This window comes from Berghia stephanieae, chromosome 1 (genome assembly GCF_034508935.2).
Source record: "Berghia stephanieae isolate SIO BIC M18660-M18661 chromosome 1, UCSD_Bste_1.3, whole genome shotgun sequence".
In the NCBI taxonomy this organism is placed as follows: Eukaryota; Metazoa; Mollusca; class Gastropoda; order Nudibranchia; family Aeolidiidae; genus Berghia; species Berghia stephanieae.
Window position 1 is genome coordinate 22,895,458 of NC_088360.1, and position 24,259 is coordinate 22,919,716.

Consider the following 24,259-nt stretch of genomic DNA (forward strand, 5'->3'; position numbering starts at 1 on the left):
AATGATGATAATAATACTGATAGTAATGATGATAATAATAATAAAATAATTTAATAATATTCATTTTATTGTTCACGGTTTTATCCTTAGTGTCAAAAAGATTTTTTTTTAAGATTAAAGATTCAAAGTTTCTAAATAATGAAATTTCTAAGACCGCAGACTCATTTATCCAAATATCTCATAAAAATAAATCCAAACACATTTTTTTCCTTTCCCAAACGTGTCGCACATTCCATAAACATTTCCATTATCACACTCAATAGAAATGAGAGTAAATAATTAACATTGTACCTTGAAAGTATCCACTTGCATTTGTTTCTCCCGTAGAGAAGACTTAAGTTCACAGTCCTTGAATTGAGATTCTGTCTCCCTAAGCCAGCGGTTCAGAGATTCACAAGAGCCGTCATAGACATCCAGGGCTGAGGAGATGACGAAAAATCAGATTTGACGAATGAATATATTTAAATCTATTACGTCAAACAGAATCCTGAAAAGTCAAATAGAGTTTCAATCACAGTGAAGTACCGTTTTATCCATCATTGATAAATCTTAACTAGATATATTATGGCTCTATGGTTATGCAATATGATATGGCATCTCTTCTTGTCAAAAAAGTCAAGCGATGTTAAGCATGGTCAATGGCTGGATGGATGACAATAATCGTGGAAAATTCTAGTCCCAAAGTTGTGTCCTTGTGTAATAAACTTTAACCCACTTGACTCAGGTGTGAATGAGTAACCGACTATAAGCGGTGATGGATAAAGTATGAGTGTTAGTACCAAAAAAAATGCCCAAAAGACAACTGGTACAGAATTAAATGTAAACATGGTTCTATATAGCCTGATGGGGGGATCATTGAAACATTATGAAGCACATTGAGCATGGTAAATCTGGGGAAAGGTGCTTTATAAATGGCCAAATTTTTATTCTATAAATTTTCACTCTTTATAATAACAATTTAATTCGCTTGCACAGCTTTAAAAAATCCAAGTACAATTCATTTTCAGATTTAATGATTGCATTTTGAATCTAACATTTAATACACATAATATCAAGCACTTATTCCCACTTCGCGTTGTTCTCAAATCAAATCTACTAACTTTATACTCAGTCGCTCCCCACTTACCTTTAATAGCCTGTACCAATCCTTGTTGTGTGTCATTCATCCGAGTCACTAGTGTGTCCCAGTCAGAGCTCAGGGAGTCGAGTTCTCGTCTCAGATTAGCCTGGCCCTGGGGTGAAGTGTGTTGCATAGTTTTCTCCCCTTGTTTATGGGCTGACTTGATCTTGGCTTCCCCTTCTCTCATGGATGACATCAGGTCCTATACACATAACGATATTGAGATATGGGTTTAACTACTAACGTTAAATTTATAATCTTATATTGTAACCAATCAAAATTTGACTGCTAATTAATATTAGAGATATTGAAGAAAATGGAAATGTGCGGCTATGTGGTCTTGTTGTATGACACTAGCATTCAGATCGGAAGGTCCTGGGTTTGAGCCTCTCTCGACGCATAGTTGAGTCCTTGCTGTTGGACAGGGCCCCTTGTAAAGGGCTTTGAGCACAGCTCAATTTTGTTCTATTTTTTAACATATCACTATTGTATTTTAAAAAGAATATCATGTCTGTTCCCCAATAGATTTTTCTTATTTGGATTTCAAATCTGATTAATAATCCTCCCTTTCTACTCTCATTGAGTCGGTTTAATGAATTAGCATTTAGTACCTGTTTAGATGGGGTAAAGCGCTATAAAAAGTGCTATTTATTAATTTATTTAGATGTGGGAAAAAAAGGAGATTCTTGTAATGTAAGCAAAAGGCCTAAGTGACAGGACTGGTATCCAATACCTCATCAATATAATCAACAACAACAAAAATCAAATCCCTCACAAACCTGCAGTCTATCCAGTCTGTTCTGCAATGCCTGCTTGTCTCCACCTACTTCAGCACAGACGGCAACCTTGTCTCTTGTGGCATTCATCCAATCGCGACATTGCTGGTACACGTCTTGGTACAGCTGGTGCTCGTCTACGTTCTCCTCAGCATGTTTGACTTCAGCCTGAAGTGGAAACAATTATACATATTTATTTATCGATTTTAGCTTAGCTTGAAAGTGTTAGGCAGCTCGTTTGGTTGAACTCGGGACAGACATAAGAATGAATAGGGCTCACTTGTGCATAGTTGAGTCCTTGGAAAAGGCTCTTTACTCACATTCTCTCACCGTACTCGGGTGTAAAATGAGAACCTGGCCGTGAACAGCTTTGTCTCTGTCGGAAAAAATTGTAATATCGCCTAACAGGCATCATGTCTAGTTCTACACGTTACGTGTTGCTGTTGGTCAGGGACCCCTTGTAAAGTGCTTTGAGCACGTTTAGTGGATATTGCGCTATATAAAAGCTCAAGCTCAAAACATTCTATTTCATTTATTTTTTTATCAGAGCACCTGTCCATCCAGCTATTGACAATCTATACCATGACAACAGCATCACCTTATGATAATCCAATAAAATTGCACAACAACTTTTTCCATAATAACTTTATCTCAACTCTGACAAGATTATTGTGTGCAATAGAATCCAGGGTAATGAGGACCCTTGGATTGAGGACAATATTTCAACTTGTTTTAATATAGATCCCAAGGTAAGGTTCAGCAATAGTCTATTCTCATTTACTATGCAGAGCTGATTCTAAGTAATCTGGTATGCAGCCAATCAACTGTCGTGTATCAGGTATTACCTTTCTTGATGACAATATTCAAATCTTCTGTATTATGTAAAGCGCCTAGAGCTCATATTGCATGAGATTTTGGCGTTATATAAGTGTGCAGTATCATTATTATTATTTATGTTGATTTGTTTTTTTTAAATCAATTACACAGAGTGAGTTTTAAGTTTAATGAAATTAGCGATCATCGTGTTTATTGGTTAAAGAAGAAGAATTTTTGGCAAAATGTTTCCACATCAATGATAATCTAGCATGTTCCCTTACCTCTGCAGTGTTACACAAAGCATTATATTTGGCATTGAGCTGTTTGAGTTTATTCTGGACCTGAGAGGAGGCAAGAGCCGTTCCTTTGTCACTGATGTTGTCGATCATTGTCTGGTGTGACAAGATGTCTTGACAGCGAGTCTGTATGGTGGAATAAGAGAATTAAGAAATGATTATGGAAAAAACAAAAATCAAACTTGATTCGCATAGTTAACATTAGTTTTTCTAATTATATTCTTTGATTATCATAATGAAGGCCTACAAAGATTTTAAAAAACTTGATATTTGAAAAAAATATAAAATGCATTGATATAAACGTATCATATATATTTTATCTATTTGGGCACCAGTAACTGTCAAGTATAAAAAAAAAAGAGAGACTACTGCGTCTAAAGAGAATAGGTATCTGTTACGAATGGATTATTTAAGATTATTTACATCAATTACGTCTTTATAAATTCTTGTAAAAAAAAATAAAATAATAAATTTAAAAATTGAGCTTTATATAGAACAATATCCACTAAATGTGCTCAAAGCACTTTACAAGGGGTCCCTGGTCAACAGCAACATTTAACATGTAGGACGTGACATGCCGCCTGTTAGGCAATATTACAATTTTTCGGACAACGACACAGCTGTTAACGGCCGGGTACTCATTTTACACCTGAGTACGGTGAGAGAATGTGAGTAAATAGCCTTTTCCAAGGACTCAACTATGCGCCGAGCACGAGGCTCAAACCCAGGACCTTCAGATCCGAAAGCGAGTGTCATACCACTAGACCACATAGACGTCTTTAGAAATTCTTGTAAGTTTTGCTCTAATCAAAGCAAGAGTAAACAAGATCAGTGATAACTTTTACTTGTACACACAAATATAACAGTCTTAACTGGTCATTGAAATACCAAAGCATAATTCACCTTGCAATGTTGTAGCTGTGCCTTCTTTTCTTGCAGGGTGGCCTTAAGTTCTGGATTCGACTCCATTTGAACGTCCATCTCCTGCACCCATTTGTTGAGTTGTTCAAAGTTCTCATCAAATGTCGACCATTGCATTTGGCTGCTATCCAGTTGACGTTGTGTGTCATTCAGGCTGTCGTTGAAACTCTCCCAAGAATCACGCAGACTTCGCAGTTCCCTCCTTATGTTTTCTCTTCCCTCATTCGATGTGTTGGGATAAAGTTTCTCTCCTGATTCCAGTGTGGCATTAAAGCAGTTGAGTCCATCTTCTTTGGCAGCCAGTAAACCCTGACAATATATTAAAGGGTAAATATTACATTGAATGAAGTACAAAGAGACATTGAGTGAAGTACAAATAGACATTGAATGAAGTACAGTGGGATGTGAGATAGGAATTACATTGAATGAAGTACAAATAGACATTGAATGAAGTACAAATAGACATTGAATGAAGTACAGTGGGATGTGAGATAGGAATTACATTGAATGAAGTACAAAGAGACATTGAATGAAGTACAAATAGACATTGAATAGGAATACATTGATGTGAGTACAAATTTAAACATTGAACGAAGTACAAATAGACATTGAATGAAGTACAGTGGGATGTGAGATAGGAATTACATTGAATGAAGTACAAATAGATATTGAATGAAGTACAAATATACATTGAATGAAGTACAGTGGGATGTGAGATAGGAATTACATTGAATGAAGTACAAATAGACATTGAATGAAGTACAGTGGGATGTGAGATAGGAATTACATTGAATGAAGTACAAATAGACATTGAATGAAGTACAGTGGGATGTGAGATAGGAATTACATTGAATGAAGTACAAATAGACATTGAATGAAGTACAGTGGGATGTGTAGAATATGAAGAATATACATTGAATGAAGTACAAATATACATTGAATGAAGTACAGTGGGATGTGAGATAAGAATTACATTGAATGAAGTACAAATAGACATTGAATGAAGTACAATGGGATGTGAGATAGGAATTACATTGAATGAAGTATAAATATACATTAAATGAAGTACAATGGGATGTGAGATAGGAATGCTTAAAATATGCATTTGTTGTTTCATTATAATTTGGTTTTATTTTTCATGGACTACATTTATTAACATTCATTTATGACAATACTTTTTCTTATCTTTCAAGAGTTAAAAAATCTATTAACTGAAATTAAAATAGCATCGGCTTTCATTGTTCTAGTTGCATTCACGATTAAAACTTAAAGGACCATGAGAGATGATATCTTACTTTGACCAGAAACCGTGAAGATAGAAGACAAGAAATTGACTGATGTTCCAAATGAAATATGTCCACACACAACTATAGAATGATCTTATTTTATCTATTTATTGCAAGAAAGAATGCTAAAAAATAGACTCTGTAAGATAATTTTGGAGCAATGCAGCGGTTTTCTGTCTCACCAACATTACTCCTGGTTTTATTACTCATGTGATTAATCAAATACCATTTGAAATACTCAAAGTTAAAACGCAAACCTAAAAGAATGGTTAAATGAAGTCAGTTGTCAAAAAAAAAAAGAAAAGAAAAGAAAAGAAAAAGAAAAAAAGGTTTACCTGCACAATGGCCAGTTTTGTATTGAGAGAGTCTTCATCTCCAGCAATGTCCACACACTGCTCCAGTTCCTGACTGGCCATATCCAGCCACTCTAGGAAAGCACGATGCTTGGCCACATACTGCTCGTGGTCTGAGATATTTTGTTTGCTACGAGACAACTGTTCCTGTAAACAGGTAAAAAAAATCATCAAATGTATTCCAGGTTGCATTCATGTGTCCGAGAACTAATGTAAATGTTGCTGTTCAAAGCTCAAAGAAATAAATAACAATGTGAAATTGAATGTAAACTTCAATGTAATTACGAAAACAGATAAAATGGACATTTCGGGTTTCCCCTTTATCAACAAACAGGATGAATGAAACACTACAGATGAATGAGATAATGTGGTAGTGGCGTTGTTGGATAATTTGTTATCATCAGAGACGCCAACTTTAAATTTGGCTCACAGGAGTTTCAGACATCACTCGTAGGAATTTCAATGCCGAAAGAGGAATTTCCGCACACAAGAAAAAGGAATTCAAATGGTATTTGATATTGTGTTTACATAATGTATAGTTCTAAATAGATAACATTAGAATTACATAATGATACATAAACACAATGCCAAATACAATCCCAAAGTTTCCTTATTTTAAATGAAGTAAAGGGCCAAAACCTAATGGTAGAGATTGTACTACTGGTTGTAATGTGGTGTTGGTGGTTGTAGTAATAGTAGTAGTGATGATAAAGATCTGATAGTGGTTGTAGTTGTAGTGGTAGTGATGGTGGTGGTGGTTGAATTAGTAGTTGTGATGTGGTGGTGGTTGTAGTAGTGGTGGTAGTGTTGTTGATGTGGTGGTGATGGTGGATGTAGTACAAATGGTAGTGATGATAATGTGGTGGTGGTGGTGGTTGTAGTAGTAGTAGTAGTGGTAATGATGATGTGGTGGTTGTAGTGGTAGTGATGATGTGGTGGTGGTGGTGGTGGTGGTTGTAGTAGTAGTGCTCATGATAATGATGTGGTGCTGATGGTTGTAGTAGTAGTGGTACTGATGATGATGATGAAGTGGTGGTTGTAGTAGTAGTAGTAGTTGTAGTGATGATGATGCGGTGGTGATGGTGGTTGTAGTAGTAGTGGTAGTGATGATGATGTGGTGGTGGTGGTTGTAGTAACAGTGGTGGTGGTAGTGATGAAGATGAAGTGGTGGTGGTACTTGTAGTAGTAGTGGTAGTGATGATGTGGTGGTGGTGGTGGTTGTAGTAGTAGTGGTAGTTGCAGTGATGATGATGTGATGGTGGTGGTTACAGTAGTAGTGGTAGTGATGATGTAATGGTGGTGGTGGTTGTAGTAGTAGTGGTAATAATGATGTGGCGGCGGTGGTGGTTGTAGTAGTAGTGCTAGTGATGATGTGGTGGTGGTGGTTGTAGTAGTAGTGCTAGTGATGATGTGGTGGGGTGGTTGTAGTAGTAGTGGTAGTGATGTTGTAGTGGTGGTTGTAGTAGTAGTGGTAGTTGCAGTGATGATGACATGGTGGTGGTGGTTGCAGTAGTAGTGGTAGTGATGATGTGGTGGTGGTTGTGGTTGTAGTAGTAGCGGTAATGATGATGTGGTGGTGGTGGTTGTAGTAGTAGTGGTAGTGATGATGTGGTGGTGGTTGTAGTAGTAGTGGTAATGATGATGTGATGGTGGTGGTTGTAGTAGTAGTGGTAATGAAGATTTAATGGTGGTGGTGGTTGTAGTAGTAGTGGTAGTGATGATGATGTGGTGGTGGTGGTGGTTGTAGTAGTAGAGGTCGTGATGATGATGTGGTAGTGGTGATTGTAGTAGTAGTGGTATTGATGATGTGATGCTGGTGGTTGTAGTAGTAGTGGTATTGATGATGTGGTAATGGTGGTTGCAGTAGTAGTGGTAGTGATGACGATTTGGTTGTGGTGGTTGTAGTAGTAGTAGTAGTGATGATGATGTTGTGGTGGTTGAAGTAGTAGTGGTAGTGATGATGATGTGGTGGTGGTTGTAATAGTGATGGTAGTTGTGGTAGTGGTAGTGATGATGATGTGGTGGTGGTGGTGGTTGTAGTAGTAGTTGTGGTACTGATGATGATGTGGTGGTTGTAGTAGTAGCGGTAATGAAGTGGTGGTGGTGGTTGTAGTAGTAGTGGTAGTGATGATGTGGTGGTGGTGGTGGTTGTAGTAGTGTTAATGATGATGTGGTGTTGGTGGTTGTAGTAGTAGTGGTAATGACGATGTAATGGTGTTGGTGGTGGTTGTAGTAGTAGTGGTGGTGATGATGATGTGGTGGTGGTGGTTGTAGTAGTAGAGGTCGTGATGATGTGGTAGTGGTGATTGTAGTAGTAGTGGTGGTGATGATGTGATGCTGGTGGTTGTAGTAGTAGTGGTATTGATGATGATGTGGTAGTGGTGGTTGCAGTAGTAATGGTAGTGATGACGATTTGGTTGTAGTAGTTGTAGTGATGATGATGTGGTGGTGGTGGTTGTAGTAGTACTCGTAGTGATGATGACGTGGTGGTGGTTGTAATAGTGATAGTAGTTGTGGTAGTGGTGATGATGTAGAGGTGGTGGTGGTTGTAGTACTGATGATGATGTGGTGGTGGTGGTGGTTGCAGTAGTAGTGGTAGTGATGATGGTTGTAAAACTAGAGGCAGTGATGAAGATTTGGTGGTTGGGGGTGGGGGGGGGGGAGGTAACGTTGTAACAAATTGACCTCACCGGAATTTGACAGAAGTTGCCCGGAGCCCGGAATTTTTTGCTCCAGACCGGAGTTTTTTCCGGTGAAACCGGAGTTTTGGCATCACTGTATCATGTACACTTTCATCATTCATTATTTATAAGTCAAGATTGATGTATGCGTCTTGCAAGATTTCAGGCTTTAAGAAAATAACAGTGTCTAATTTTATTTTTTTTTTAATTAAAAAAAATAATAATAAACTTGATTCAGAATTGGAAGTGAAAGACAACCATCATCTAACAAAGAATAATACTTTTTATTAGGCTTTACTTGTGTGGCTATGTGGTCTTGTGGTATGACACTCGCTTTCAGATCGGAACGTCCTGGGTTCGGGCCTTACTAGGCACAAAGTGAGTCCTTGAAAAAGGCTCTTTACTCACATTCTTCGACTGTACTCAGGTGTAAAATGAGTACCAGGCTCTTAACAGTGTTGTTCTGTCCAGAAAATGTAACATCGCCTAATTGGCGTTATGTCTTGTCCTACATGTTAAGTATTGTTGTTGTTCCTGGGACCCCATGTAAAGCGCTGTGAAACTTCGAGTGGATTGTGTGCAATATAAAAACTCTCAAAAAAATTCCTTACATTGGCAGCTGAAGAAAGAGTCTGATATCGGTTCATCAACTGGGCAGCATAGGATGCTGTTCTATTATCACCGCTGGAATGAGTGATTTGTTGGGCAATCTCTTTGGTTTCGTCGAATTTGGGCCGATATGCTTGGATACTCTGGTCCAGGGCCTGTAAAAAAAACAATAAATTGTAAGATTTCAAAAAAGCCTTCTTCGTCTAGTAGCTTTTATCTTGTATTTACAATATGATTTATAAATTGGCCTCGACATACGATAACAGGACAATTTCCATTATCGTCTTATTTTCAAACTGATAATTTATCTAAACTAATTTAACATAATGCCAGCATAAGTTTATAACTAAATTTTATGAAATTTTGGTTTTTAGTACTTTTCAATTATTTTATTTACAGTGCGCTTACAGCAATCTGTCCAGTGAGGGGTAGATAAGCTGTATAACTTATTATTATTATTATTATTATTATTATTATTATTATTATTATTATTATTATTATTATTATTATTATTATTATTATTATTATTATTATTATTATTATTATTATTATTATTATTATTATTATCATTATTCCTAAGTAATTCACAATGTTCAAACAATATAAATTTGGATCAATACACGTGATTCCTGTTACACGAATCCCAACTTACCTTGAACTCATCATATTGGTCTTTCTTGCTGGGCAAATCAGGTTTGAGAGCCGATTCAGCTCGGAGTTTCCCCTCCATCTCCTTCAGCCATTGAGACAAGCCCTCGTATCGGCCATCATAGTCTGACCATTGGTCCATTGACTTTTCAAGCTTGGATCTATGGATAGAATTATAAATAGGATAAGAATGTGTTAGAGCAGAGCTGCCAACCCCATCTGATGAGAATGTGTACAATGGGACCTCAAAAGGGGGAGATTTCATAAAAATAGGTACAATCCTGAAATCGATGGAAACTAACCATTGTGAAAGTAAGAGGCCTAAAAGTAAAAGCTTGAAACGGACTTCCGGGCTAACGATGAATTTTCGATTTCATGATATCGGACTAAAACAATAGGAGCGAGTTCACTATAGAATAATAGAGCAATGAATTGGTATCGAGTACAAATTTGAACGATCCAGCAAGCTTAAGATAACAGCAATACGAGCATCTGGGCTATTACAACTAAAGAAAACTGAAGTGACTCTGTAAACTGAAAATGGGTGCAAACTTGGGGGAAATGCGAACAAGCGTACAATCGCTGAAAATGCGTACAATTCCGCATTTTTGCTGTTCGAGTAAGAAATGTCTGTTTTTGTGTTGGGTGGGTGTGAAGTTTTAGGGAAAATTCTGAAAGTGGCTAGTAAGGAGAGGGTTAAGGGTGTAGACTTTATAAGGATTGCACTATGTCATGTAACATGACAATAAATAGTTTATTCTAGAACTCACAAACGCTAAAACACACCCTTTATTTGTAGATTAAATATCTACAGCAATAATCAAAGAATCCAAAAAAAACTGCATGAAGTATCAGCGTGGCTCAGCGGTACGGTCTTTGTTTCCTACCCAAAAGGTATCGAGTTCGATCAATCGCCGCTGCATTGCCTGGCCTTGAGCAAGTCACCTCGCCTTAGCTCAATTTGCAGTGCTCCACTGCAGCTGACGCTTGGGTTATTCCAGTCTTCCCTTGGAATAGACCCTAAAGACAAATTTCCCCAGTGGGATGAATAAAGGGAATTTTATTTATTATTTTATTTTATTTATATCCTCTGTCAGTTGATGAAAACTGATCCTACCTGGTCTGCTGTAGTTGCTGCACCAGGCCGTGCCAATCGGTTTCCATGTTGTTTTTGTTGGAGTCCAGTTCTCCCTGCTTCACTCTAGGTAGGATGGCTTTAATGGCGTCAAAACGGTTGATGGCCTCTTTTCTCTTTTCTTCTCCCTCTCTCAAGCTGTTTTCAAGGTCCTATATCAATAATAATAATAAAATAATAATAATAATAATAATAATAATAATAATAATAATAATAATAATAATAATAATATTAATAAATAATAAATAATTAAAAAATAAATAAATAATAATAATAATAATAACAATAATAATATAATAATAATAATAATAATAATAATAATAATAATAATAATAATAATAATAATAATAATAATAATAATAATAATAATAATAATAAATAATAATAATAAATAATAATAATAATAATAATAATAATAATAATAATAATAATAATAATAATAATAATAATAATAATAATAATAATAATAATAATAATAATAATAATAATAATAATAATAATAGTAATAATGAAATTATTTTCCTATTACAAAATATGAAAAATCAAATCATTTCTTTCTTTTTGTTCTTTTGTCTTTAAAAAAAAAGAAATAAATTAATTCATATTAAGTTCAATCCTACTACAGTTTCCATCTAAAGACAATTTGTGTTTTCCAACCAATGTTTGAAAATTTGTCTATTCAACGGATGGCGTGTACCAATCTGTCTCATGGAAATATTATTCCATATAATAAACCTCGAAACATGAAAAAGAATAGGACTTTTAATGCCAAATCCTACAACATCCAAATGATATTTTCTTTAATGCCAAATCCTACAACATCCAAATGATATTTTCTTTAATGCCAAATCCTACAACATCCAAATGACATTTTCTTTAATGCCAAATCCTACAACATCCAAATGACATTTTCTTTAATGCCAAATCCTACAACATAACATCCAAATGACATTTTCTTTAAGGCCAAATCCTACAACATCCAAATGATATTTTCTTTAATGCCAAATCCTACAACATCCAAATGACATTTTCTTTAATGCCAAATCCTACAACATCCAAATGACATTTTCTTTAATGCCAAATCCTACAACATCCAAATGATATTTTCTTTAATGCCAAATCCTACAACATCCAAATGATATTTTCTTTAATGCCAAATCCTACAACATCCAAATGATATTTTCTTTAATCCCAAATCCTACAACATCCAAATGATATTTTCTTTAATCCCAAATCCTACAACATCCAAATGACATTTTCTTTAATGCCAAATCCTACAACATCCAAATGATATTTTCTTTAATGCCAAATCCTACAACATCCAAATGACATTTTCTTTAATGCCAATCTACACATCCAAGTATTCTAATGCAATCCACAAACCAAATGACATTTTTTTAAATGCCAAATCCTACAACATCCAAATGATATTTTCTTTATGCCAAATCCTACAACACCCAAATGATATTTTCAACGACTGTAAGACTATTTTCAAAACCATATATTATGACTGACCTTAACAGTGGCTAGTTTTGCCTCCACACTGTACCGATCCCCAGCAATATCTCCACACCAGTTGGCCTTCTCCCTGGCACCTCCTAGCCAACGATGCTGGACCTGTTGTGCCTCCGACACCTGCATCTCAAGTTGACCGAGTAAAGACTCTTGAATGCGATCCCCTCGTTGTTGAAGAGATTCATACTTCTTGCTCAGAACAGCAGCGTCCTTAGCCAGACTTGATGTCTCTGATGACGGGTATTTCTCGTGCAGAGCAACAGATTTGTCTTGAATGGCTGCAATCTGATTTTGGTGGGATCCTAATTCTTTGTTCAGGCTCTGGAAAAGAAATTTCAATACAATATTAAATGGTATTTAAAATAATTGGTGTCCTCAATGAAAGTCCATTTCATACATAACTCCATGACCATTCATCAAAGACAAGTTTCTTGATTATTGATTTAGTTTAAATCAATTTGAAGCACTTTGAACAAATACATCAAGAAACAGAAATTTAAAGTTAAAGTAGAGAATTTCTCAAAGCTTTATTTGTCACAATTTTTGGGTATAAAGATTTGCATTATCTTTTTCATTTTCACTCAGGAAAATCAGAGTTTTTACAACCATTAGAAAAAATAACACAAAACAAAACGAAAAAAAAACTTGAGCTTATAAATCGTGCAATATCCAGTAAACATGCTCAAAGCGCTTTACAAAGGGTCTCTGACCAACAGCAACACATAACATGTAGGACGTGGCATGACACCTGTTAGGTGATATTACATTTTTTTTTCAGATGCATGCAACGCTTTTAATGGCCAGGTATTCATTTTATAGTTGAGTACGGTGAGAAAATGTGAGTAAAGAACCGTTCTCCGAGTTCTCAATTATGCGATACACAAAGCAGGAGTCGAACCCAAGACTTTCCGATCCAAAGGCGAGTGCCATACCACTAGACCACATAGCCACACAAATACATAAAAATTTTAAATAAATAAATGTAAAAGGTCTCATATATTTGAAGAAAAGAAAAACAGCGCCCAAGTAGCTTTGCCATGACCTGGCATTGGTTAATCTCACCTTGCACGTCTCAAATCTTTTAATAAGTTCTTCCTTTGTCCCATTGACGTCATCACATTTGGCCAATGCGTCCTTGACCTTGTTCATCCATTCAGTCTCATCGTGGATAGACTTCTGAAGGCCTTGCTGCTCTCCAGAGAATGTGGACATCATGGACTCCAGTTCATTTGCTGTAGCGAGAGAATGAGACAAGCATGACGGCAGTGAAGAACACGTGCAAATCAATTGTATCAATATAATATCATAGATGTAGAGCCTGTGTATCACACTGCCTATCAAGTGTTACTTAACAAATAAATGGACATTTGTAAGGACAAGTACACAATCCCTAACTTTTCTAAACTCATAATCTATTCACTTTCTCTCCCCTTTTACAGTGACAAGCTAGATAGAGAGCAGTAAGCACTGGTGTATGATATAGATCTGAAAAAGTGTTTATCAAAAAGTGCCAGACAGAGTAAGAATGCATGAAACAGATGGATAGGTTAGTCATGTTTTGTTTTTTTTTGTTTTTGTTTTTATTTTTTGTTCATTTTTTACATTTTTTGCTTGTTTTGTTTTTTGTGTGTTTTTATTTAAATTTCATATTTCTTGTTTGCCACTGTTTCGTAGACTCTTTTTTCTTGATTTTTGTCTGACCTTTTAAATGTACTGAAAGCCAAGTAAGTTCACTACACAATGTCAGTGTTTCGTGTTAACCCTTATAATCTTAGAAAATGAATGATATTTAAATAATAAAGATCTCATATGTTTTTAAAAATAAACGTCCAAGTAACGTTTTTGTCAAAACCTTTTTATAATCACGGGTGGGACTCCCCAAGGCCTATTTTGGGGGAAAATTTCGCGGAGAGTGCAAAAATCACAATTTAAAGAAAGACAAAAAATACAGTTCTGACTAAAGATTAGAATGAATTCAGTGGATCCAACAAGAATCCCACCCCTGAATTGAATAAAAGCGGGATAACTCACATACCTTGAATCCGACCAAATAAAGGTACATTACATTGAGTCAATCAATAACTGAGTTCTCAAATGTTTTCATTTTTTTTTTTTTTTAAGTCCAAAAATGGCTGTTTATTATGAAAAATAATTGCATGTTTTCCCATATGACCACTCCTGTAAAGACTGATTGCCTAAATAAGCTCAGAAGACACCAGCAAAGCATCATCTTTCAACTAAGAACACAACACATACCGCTCAACAACCATTTAAGCAAAATTACAAAAGACACATCCCCTTCCTGCCCCCTATGTCAACACCCCAATGAAACAGTAACACACCACTTGCTTGAATGTCAACCTCTTGAAGACCTGAGAGGAACAACTACAAAAGACGTCTAACTTCTACGTCATGGCACAAGACCGAAGGGCTAGAGCTCAGGTGGTAGCTGGTTCGGATAAGTAAGTATGAAAAATAATCATAAGATTCTTACCCAGTCCTGTAGCCTTCTCAAACTGTATCTGAATGTCATTCTGAGCAGCCGTGAGGGCTGGGATGTTGTTGTCACTGTTGAGTTCTTTCAGGTCTTTCAACTTTTGACTGACCTCCTCCATGACCTCGGCAAAGTAAGGAGCTTCCTCCTGGTGATTCAGAGATATCATGATACATTTTGGGGAGATACAATCCAACCTGGACCAAATATTGGTCAAAATTCTAAAACCCAAAAAAAACAATATCAGTAATTAATGATAAAAGATTTTAAAATGTAAAAATAAAACACTCCTTATTCACGTATAAGATAATCCCGAAAAGTTAACTTCAGCTACAAACCCCTAATATAAGGTTGTTTTTTAAAAGAATTGTTGTTGTTTCTTTTTTTTTTATTCTATTTTGATTTTTGTTGGTTTTATTTTTTATTATTTTTTTGTTGTTTCTGTTTTTAATATATTTATTTTTGCTTCAGTTTTCACTGTTTTACGACTAATCTTTTTTACCTTTTTGGTTTAAATCTTTCAACAATAAGGACTCAGAAAATTAATAATTCCAAATAACTCTGTGCCTTACAATCAATATCATAATATCTCACCGAAATATTTCCTAAAATACCTAGTTGCACTCTCACTGTACTAACCTTGAACTCGGTGAAATACTAACCTTGAACTTGGTGAGTTTGGACTCCACACTGACAGCGTCATCAAAGTGCTTGAGACTGTCGTCCAACTTGTTGATCATGGCCGCCACCCAAGCACCAACCTCCTCCTCCCCGGACTGGACTTGGTCCCAACATACAAGCTGAGCCTCTAGATTCTCTTTGTGTTGGTCTATCACCTAGTCATGACAAAATGGAATTATTAATCACCTCGTCATGACAAAATGGAATTATGAATCACCTAGTCATGACAAAATGGAATTATGAATCACCTAGTCACGACAAAATGGAATTATGAATCACCTAGTCATGACAAAATGGAATTATAAATCACCTAGTCACGACAAAATGGAATTATGAATCACCTAGTCGCGACAAAATGGAATTATGAATCACCTAGTCACGACAAAATGGAATTATGAATCACCTAGTCATGACAAAATGGAATTATGAATCACCTAGTCATGACAAAATGGAATTATGATTCACCTAGTCATGACAAAATGGAATTATGAATCACCTAGTCATGACAAAATGGAATTATGATTCACCTAGTCATGACAAAATGGAATTATGATTCACCTAGTCATGACAAAATGGAATTATGAATCACCTAGTCATGACAAAATGGAATTATGAATCACCTAGTCATGACAAAATGGAATTATGAATCACCTGGTCATGACAAAATGGAATTATGATAAAGTTTGTGTTGTAATTGAATGACAACATGGCTTACCTTTTAAAGAGTTTGAAATTTTAAAATAATAATAATTGAAATTTCCTTGACAAAAGTTGCCATTATTACTTTTTTTTTTTCTCTTTCGTAATTTGACCTTCCAAAGGAAATTTAGTCCTTCAGCGTCATTAGGTCTATGAAGTCAGAGTTTATCCGGGTTTCTGTATGTGAAACGGAAAATAGAAATTGCTTGATACCCTTTGGACAGGATGCCAAGCTACCACTAAGTACTTTCCACCAGATCTGTGCGGCTATATGATCTTGTGGTATGTGAAGCAAGTACTCTACCAACTGGGCTATCTGTCCTTAAAAGGAAATTGATCTAATCTAATATTGAAGAGACTTAATGTTGAACAACTGCTTTCAAACTGTCATGAAATGCATTTCAGAACTAAGTTTACATGTGATTTGATGAAAACAGAAGGAAAAAATTAGTCTGAAGTCTTACGGAATTAGCCGTCTCCCATTTAAGGTTGACCTCATCCAAATCACTCTCCATGCCAGATGAGTCAAAGTCTGGAATGTCCTTCAGGTCCTCCAAGAGTTGTAGACCTTTTGTGTTCATATGGTCCAGTTGGCTTTGGTTCGCATGGAGATCAAATTCAGCGTTCTGATTGGATTAGAAGAGAGTCAATGGAGAGAGATAAAAATCAAAATTCATATCAAACATAATCTAAATGATAAAAATCACATGTCTGCGATATGCATATATGATTGCTATTCTTAAAAGATAAAAAAATTATATGAAACGGATGCATTTTGAATACTCAATATATTTTCCTAACATCGATAGAAGAAAGAAATTGATAAGACTTTGTCTCTTTAAAAAATATAAAATGATAAATAAATAAATAAATAAATCTAGCAAGATCCTAGTTGATCGCTTTATCCCAAATAAAAGAAAACAGCACTCAGACCAGGTCCAGCAGCCACGAGTTAATTCTCATCTCAACTCGTTTTTTTCAAGCACCATCCAAATATGGAATTCTCTGCCCAAAAATATTTCTAAAATTAATGGCCAAATTAAATTTGACGGAGAAATCAATAAAATCAAAATAAAAGCCTAGGCATGTCCATTCGCCCTCACCACACTCATTGTCATGATTATCTTCGATGCACGGAGTTGTAACTTAATCTTCTTCTTCGTTCAGCTTATCCCGCAGTTTGCAGGGTTGCCATAAGGAATGCCACATCTCCATGCATCTCAGTTCAGCGCATCATCTTCCTCCAGGCCCAGTTCTTTCATATCATCCTTTACCTTATCCCACCATCTAGTCTTTGGGCGTCCCTTTTCCCCTTTCCTGCTATTTGTAAGTCCAATACTTTCCTTCCCAAGTACTCCCCCTCTCATCTCTTTACATGTCCGAACCATTTCAATCTATCTTCTCTCATCTTTATTGATACATTCTTAACTTCAGTTGTGACTTAACGACAAGACAAATAAGTCATAAAATAAAATATAAACAAAAATTAATAAATAAGTTATAAAAATACAATATAAATAAAAATTAATAAATAAGTCATAAAATACAATATAAATAAAAATTAATAAATAATTTATAAAAATACAAGGTAAAAATAGTCCTGGACATACCTTGTGTTGATCAAGGGCCTTTTTGACGTCACTCTGGTTAGTAAAAGCCAAGTCTTGTTGCACCAGGGGATCAACGTCCTCCACAATCCTCATCACCCCTTGCTTGGCATCGTTGTACTGTTGCCACATGTTGGCCACACTGTTGTACTGTTGATGTTTCTGGCCCAACAGACCTTGCACGTCCTCCCAGGCAGCGTTCACCTACAGGTACAAATACAGTTATTGGAACAATGGTTTGTCCTTTTCAGATCCTAGCAAGATTTATGGATTGGTACCAAGAAGAGATAAAAACTGAGAAGTAGTGTTCTTCCAATTCACAGACGAAGCATTGGTTATTTTTTTCTAGTCGGGCGAATTAAGTCATCGACTGGGCTTGGGGCTTGTCCTCACTCGGATCAAGATTTGTTTGTTACTTGTTTTTGATTTCCTTGGGGTTTTTTGTCTACATTTTTTCACATTTTTTTGTTTACTTGTCTCTTTCTTTATTTTTTCTTGTTTTAAATTTTTAGTTCTTTTTTTTTTTATTTCCTCTTTTTTTTTCTCTCTTTTTGTTTCTTTTTCCTTTCCTTTCCTTTCCAGTTATTTTTATTATTCTCTCCATTTAGGCACTAGTACAAAGTCACCAAAGTCATTAAAATGTGAAGAAATAGACCTAAAGATGAATGGCAGACAGCAATAACAAATAGTAAAAAATTATGTTGATGTTTATAAAAAAAAATTAGGTGAGGCCCATTCTGAGTCATTAACAGTAACAAACCTGAGCAAGCTGTGCTTGAATGGCTGATGTTTTGGACGGGTCACTCTGCATGATATTCCTTCCCAACTCTCTCAGCTGTTCGTATTCTGGGTTATGTGTGTACACATCATCTCGGATGTCCTATTCGAAAGTAAAGTTATTATTGATGAGAGTTATAGCAGAAAATATAATTAATTCAGAATTAAACATGGTCTATATATAATACATGAGATGTTGGCGCTTTATAATTCTACACTATCATAATAATAAGAAGAATGTTTTGACTATCATATATGCATTACCAAGACTTTCTACATATCATTTATATCAATTTGAGAGTGACAAAATCTCAATTTAAGATTTAGAGATTGCTAATCTTATCTTACTCTCTTGGGTTTTTTTTTTTCTTTTTCTTTCTTTTTTTCTTTTTATAAATTTTGTTGGTTTTTAACTAGTTTTTTGTTTTGTTTTGGGCTTGTTTTTCTGCAATGGGGAAGATTGGAGGGTTGTTTGTTTTTTTGGGTTTTTTTGTCTTTGTTTTGCTTTTCTTTCCTTCGGGGTTTTGTTTTTTTCTCAAGGGGGGGGGGGGGGCGGTATTTTACTGCATTTAGAAAAAAATTTAATAAGTAAAATATGTATGGATTCTAATCCAACCTCTTCCTTACCTCAATCTCTCTCACCAAATCCTTCATCCCTTGCAAGTCAGATCGGCCAGTTCGAGCAGCCTCAATCTTCTCTTGTACCTCCATCAACCCACGGACCAGGTTGTCTTTCCTCTGGAGGAACTCCGAGCTGAGCATGGTTAGCTCTCCTAGATGTGCCTCCTTTTGTTTGGCAGAGTTGATGACGGAGTCGTGGAGGTTCTCCAGGGCCTGTAACTCTGTCCCAAAGTGCAAGGTACGCTGAGTGGCCCTGTCCTTGATGGCCATCTGGGCCGTTGACATAAGTTCATCCAATGCAGGGACCTCCTGACTCCAGGGGGCCATGGATCTACGAAGTGCCTCAATTTCTCGCATGCATTGAGCAACTTCTTCTTCCTTGATGTCCGGGGATGCCAAACGTTGCTAATGAAGTGGGAAAGGGGGAAAAAATGAGTATGAGACTAGAAATGTTACATTTAAATCCTTGGGTAATTTACTTTATGATAAAAAAAAGCGTCTTAATATTTTTCATTTTAAGGTCATTAAATATTGTTGATTAATGTAGACTGTCTCAAACATAGTGGTAAATATTAAAATAATATATATATATATATATATATATATATATATATATATATATATATATATATATATATATATATATATATATATATATGCTCGATATTTTATGGTATGATTTGCCACCAATTATGTTAACTGGCAAAAATGAGCTGAGCTGAACCAAGATTGGGCAAACTAAGTCATTAATGTCTTATTCTGACAAATTAAGTTTTGAACTACATTTTGCACCAATTTTGACATATGGAGACGAAGAAATATTAATTACTAAATACGAATTTGTTTTTAAAATAGTTACAATAGTTTCATTAGAGGAACTGACCTGGTATTAAACATGATAATCAGACTAGAAAATGGTCACTTTAAATTTGACCAAGAATCATATTAAAGCTGATTGCTTCTATTCAAGATGTTCAAACACGCTAATCAGAATCATGACATTCACACAAGGTTTGGGTCCAAATATCAAAAGAAGGAATGAACAAATCTCTATTCACAACATCTGTTCTGAAACTTCGATTGCTTTCATATCATAATCCCAAGTATCAAAATGCATGTCTAAAATAAACAAACAAAAACACAAACATATAAAACAAACAAACAAACAAAACAATTACATTTTAAAATCCCCCCCATATCCCCCCCCCCCCCTCCAAAATAATAAAATAAAATAATAGCAACCAGCCAAAATCCTGCACCAACCAAAAGCCTGCACCAACCTGCAATGCTTTGAGTTTGGCCTGTACATCCTTCTGAGAATCGCTGTAGTCCACCCACTTGGCGCACAGCTCTTCCCTGTTGCCAATCAGGTCTTCCACATTAGTGTATCCGTGGAGCAGTTTATCGAAACGTTCACTCAAGATGTCAGCTTCCTCTTTGCTACAGCCACTGATGAGTTCTTTAAACTCTTGCTGCAGGGCTTGAAAACCGGCTTCTTCATTGTGACATTCTTGTTTCATGGCCTTAAAGAAAACGTAATAGATATTTGGTTTTATATAAGTCACTAATTCTTTTTTTTTTAATTTTAAATTCAAAATACTATAGCCATATTACCTTTATAAGAACCATCATTATGTCATGGTACCATTACAATCAGACCATAGATGATTGACTAAAATAATTCTTTATCTATTCTTTTTTTTCTTTGTTAACGAACAATCTGATAAAGGATCAGAAATGTCACTAAAGGCAATGCAGTCAGATGAAAAAAAAAATGTGAAAACATCAGAAACGTTTTTTTTTTTTCAAATTTCCAAAGGTTGCAAAGTATTGCAATCGACAAAATGTATACATTCTATGATGACCATGATGACATCATTATAATGGTTGTAACATTAAAATACAAGTCAAATCTAAAACAGGCACACTTCAATTAAAATATATCACAATTGTCACAGTAAAGGTTGTTCACAATTATCTTATTAAATTTTATTTTATTAAGAACTGAATTCATCTCACTCCAGTTATATTTTGGTAGGCTTAGATAAACTTTAACTTCTAATATTAGATCTTCTTTCCTTTTATAGCCTTCCCTCGAATTAATTTCTAATTAGTGAATACTTTTCGTTCTACATTCTGTCACGTAGCCACTTATTATAAAAGCTGATAGGTCTAACATTCTACACTCACTTCTCTCTACAATCTATGCCGGACGGCCAGCCGCTCCATTCCTCATACATTGACATATTTGAATATTTTTAGCTTTTGGTACTCTGTGGATATTTTATCTCCACCATCAAGACGCCGGAGCTTTTACCTTTGACGGTGTAATCCTAAACATTTTAAGGATCAAACCTGAGCCCGCTGTCGAAGAAATACCTGAATAACCCCTTCCCAACTGCCTGGAAGTGGAACTTTATGAGCCTGAGCCCGTTATCGGAGGAATATAGAACCCACGCCTTTCAACTGCCTGGAAACGTAACCTTACTACGTAATATATTCACATTTCTATTTGTAACTACCACAATCACTATTTATCTCTTTTAATTAAATTTCATCTTTCTTTTTATTTCATCTTAAACAAATCATTAATTACTTGAGACCATGACAACAATAGTAAATGGAATGGAAACTTCTATTTAATCAACAAAAACAGATAATGTGGACGTTTCGGGATTTCCCTTTATAAAAACAATAAATGAAACACTCCTTTGCTTAGTGTTTCATTCATTGTGTTCTGTTGATAAAGGGGAAACCTGAAACGTCCACATTATATGTTTTTGTTGATTAAATTGAAGCTTCCCCTCCATTTCCTATTGTTATCTATTTCTCCAAGCTTCAAGCAGCAACATTCTCATTATCTAGTTCATTTCATTCGAGTATTCATGAAGTGTTCATATCACATAGAATCACCCTGGGACATACTTTCAATTTGGCTTGCGTGTCAGCTACTTCATCAGAATATATCTCATTGCCGGAGTCCAATTTTCTTTGCATCTTCTTGACCCATTTCTCTGTGTCTTGAAGTCGGTTGTAGAAATTCTTACGGTGTTGAAGGGCAGCCCCCAGCATTCTCTGACGTTCTGCCACACCTTCGTTGATGTCACTAAAGAGAAGATCAGAAAGGTTCATGTCAGTTATGTTCTGACTCATGTAAAAACAGGTCTTAAGCTTAGAAAATGTAATATCACTCGTTTTTGTGACACATAATAAAGCAATCAGAAAAATCATGAATATTTCGTGTCATTGATGTTCAAACACACACACACACACACACACACACAGACAAACACACTTATGTGTATATAAATATATATATATATATATATATATATATATATATATATATATAGAATCGTGTTTGATACAAATATGGTACGAAAAGTGCTCGACATGTAGTAATGGAGCGAATTATTATTTAAAATATTTACCACAATGTTTGGGGCAGTCTACATCGATGTTTCAGGCTTAATTTGCCATCTTCAGGACTGAGTTGTTTTGTTGACTGTTGTTGTTTCTTGAAGTGGTTCCGGTTTGAAGTTAATTAAGAGGAATTTGCGCCGATGGGGACACTTTCCGTAGATCTCATTTTTCATGTTGAGTGTGGCTTCATGAGGTTGTTTGATTATGGTATATTTTTCTTCCAGGCATAAGCTACATTGTTTTGATGTTGGTGTGTATCCTGTTGCTTTAGATAAAATTTTCCATGAAATGTTGTGGTCTATTTTGTTGTCTTTTAATTTCCAAATATGTTCGCTGAGTTTTGTGGATGTTTTTTTGTTAGTGTTTCTAAATGTTGAGGTGTGGAGGTTGTATCTTGTTTTGAAATTATTTTCTGTTAGTCCTACATATTTTTCTTGCTTGTTTGTTTTAGTTTCTGTGACTGTGGCTTGGTAAATTAAACTTGATTCTAAGCATTGTTTGTTTAGCGGGCAATGTTCTTTATTTCTGCAGTTGCATTTTCTAGTGGGTGGGTTTTGCTCTTGTCGGTGGTTTATTAATATTTTTTTGTTGTGGCTTGAAATTATTTGTTCTATGTTGCGCATACACGAGTAACTTATTTTTATGGTATTCCTGTTGATAATTTTATGTAGCTTGTGGTTTTTTGGAAAGTGTGTATCAATTAGTTTCAGGAACTGCTGTCCTATGTTTGTGCTGACGTTTATGTCGAAAGGTGGGTTGAACCAAGTTATGTGTCGTTTTCTTGTTTTATGTTCTTCACTTGTGTGTTGTGGTTTACATGAGAGGGAGGCGTCTGTGTATACAAATGGTGTGTTGTATCCACTTTTTGTGAGTGCTTCTTTGTAGGGGGTGGCTGCGACGTTGAATATCTCTCTGTTTTCCGAAAGTTTGCTCACCCTCAGTGCAATGTTTTTTGGTATGTTTTCAATGACGGGACGGGGGTGGTTGCTGTTTTTATTAATGTAGCTAATGGTGTTGTTTGGTTTTCTGAACGGTTGGAATGAATTGGATTTTATGTCGAATGTGATGTCGAGGAAGTCAACTGTTTTTTTGTTTGCTTCTATCGTGATTTTTAAATTGTTGTTTTGGAATATTTTACAGATTTGTTTTTTGATGTTTTCGTTCGCTCTTGGTCGTCTGTTGGTTATAGCGAGTCCGTCATCTCTATAGAGGCCGATGTATGTGTGTGTATGTTGTAGTTGTGACAGGATGTAGAGTCCGACCAGTTCGCATGTTTCAGCACCGTCGAACGAACCCATTGTTACGTCGAAATCATTGTGTCGCTTTGTCCACGGTGTGTTGTCGTAGTATAGTGTGCTGTGCTTGGTGTGTTTGATGATGTGTTTTTCCTCTTCTGTGATGTTGGTGTATTTTGCTGCGAATTCCAATGCTTTGTTTAGTAAGTCTGGAGTGATGGAGGGGTAAAAATCGCAAATGTCGAAAGAGATGAAGGTGCAGTTTTCTTTGTTTTGGATATTTTTGAACCATTCAATGACTTCATCGGTGTTTTTCCACTGGTTGAATTTAGTTGCTTCTTTGACGTTTTTATTTATTTTTTCTAATATCTTTTTGCTGATTTTTCCAATTTCAGATTTGTATGGATTTATTAGTCTACATTTGGATTATTTTTGAAGTCAGGCTTGTGATCTTTTAATGTGATGAACGCTTCTCTTCTTGGTGCTATATCGATTCGATCGCTAAGGTCAAGTCTGTTCGCTATATTCTTATCTTCTTTTGTGATCTCTTCGGTTCTATGTGTTCT

At 35.6% G+C, this 24,259-nt stretch overlaps 1 protein-coding gene across 4 annotated transcripts in view; it reads right to left on the bottom strand.

The window, feature by feature from the left end:
• Positions 1 to 24,259, bottom strand: part of LOC144970464 (muscle-specific protein 300 kDa-like) — a 503,594-nt gene that overhangs the window by 330,795 nt on the left and 148,540 nt on the right. For 3 of the 4 annotated variants that reach the window (XM_078910148.1, XM_078910139.1, XM_078910156.1), the window contains 19 exons: positions 21,961 to 22,141; positions 20,316 to 20,558; positions 19,042 to 19,440; positions 18,398 to 18,517; positions 17,641 to 17,841; positions 16,495 to 16,656; positions 15,313 to 15,486; positions 14,651 to 14,798; positions 13,219 to 13,388; positions 12,157 to 12,477; positions 10,624 to 10,793; positions 9,511 to 9,667; positions 8,861 to 9,013; positions 5,551 to 5,715; positions 3,912 to 4,238; positions 2,994 to 3,134; positions 1,900 to 2,064; positions 1,127 to 1,322; positions 292 to 419 (listed from right to left, as the gene is read on the bottom strand). In XM_078910148.1, the coding sequence (XP_078766274.1) occupies positions 292 to 419; positions 1,127 to 1,322; positions 1,900 to 2,064; positions 2,994 to 3,134; positions 3,912 to 4,238; positions 5,551 to 5,715; positions 8,861 to 9,013; positions 9,511 to 9,667; positions 10,624 to 10,793; positions 12,157 to 12,477; positions 13,219 to 13,388; positions 14,651 to 14,798; positions 15,313 to 15,486; positions 16,495 to 16,656; positions 17,641 to 17,841; positions 18,398 to 18,517; positions 19,042 to 19,440; positions 20,316 to 20,558; positions 21,961 to 22,141 (3,721 nt within the window). Of the gene's footprint in view, positions 1 to 291; positions 420 to 1,126; positions 1,323 to 1,899; positions 2,065 to 2,993; positions 3,135 to 3,911; positions 4,239 to 5,550; positions 5,716 to 8,860; positions 9,014 to 9,510; positions 9,668 to 10,623; positions 10,794 to 12,156; positions 12,478 to 13,218; positions 13,389 to 14,650; positions 14,799 to 15,312; positions 15,487 to 16,494; positions 16,657 to 17,640; positions 17,842 to 18,397; positions 18,518 to 19,041; positions 19,441 to 20,315; positions 20,559 to 21,960; positions 22,142 to 22,466; positions 22,554 to 24,259 lie in introns of those variants that run through there. The other variant, XM_078910165.1, reaches the window with a different exon arrangement.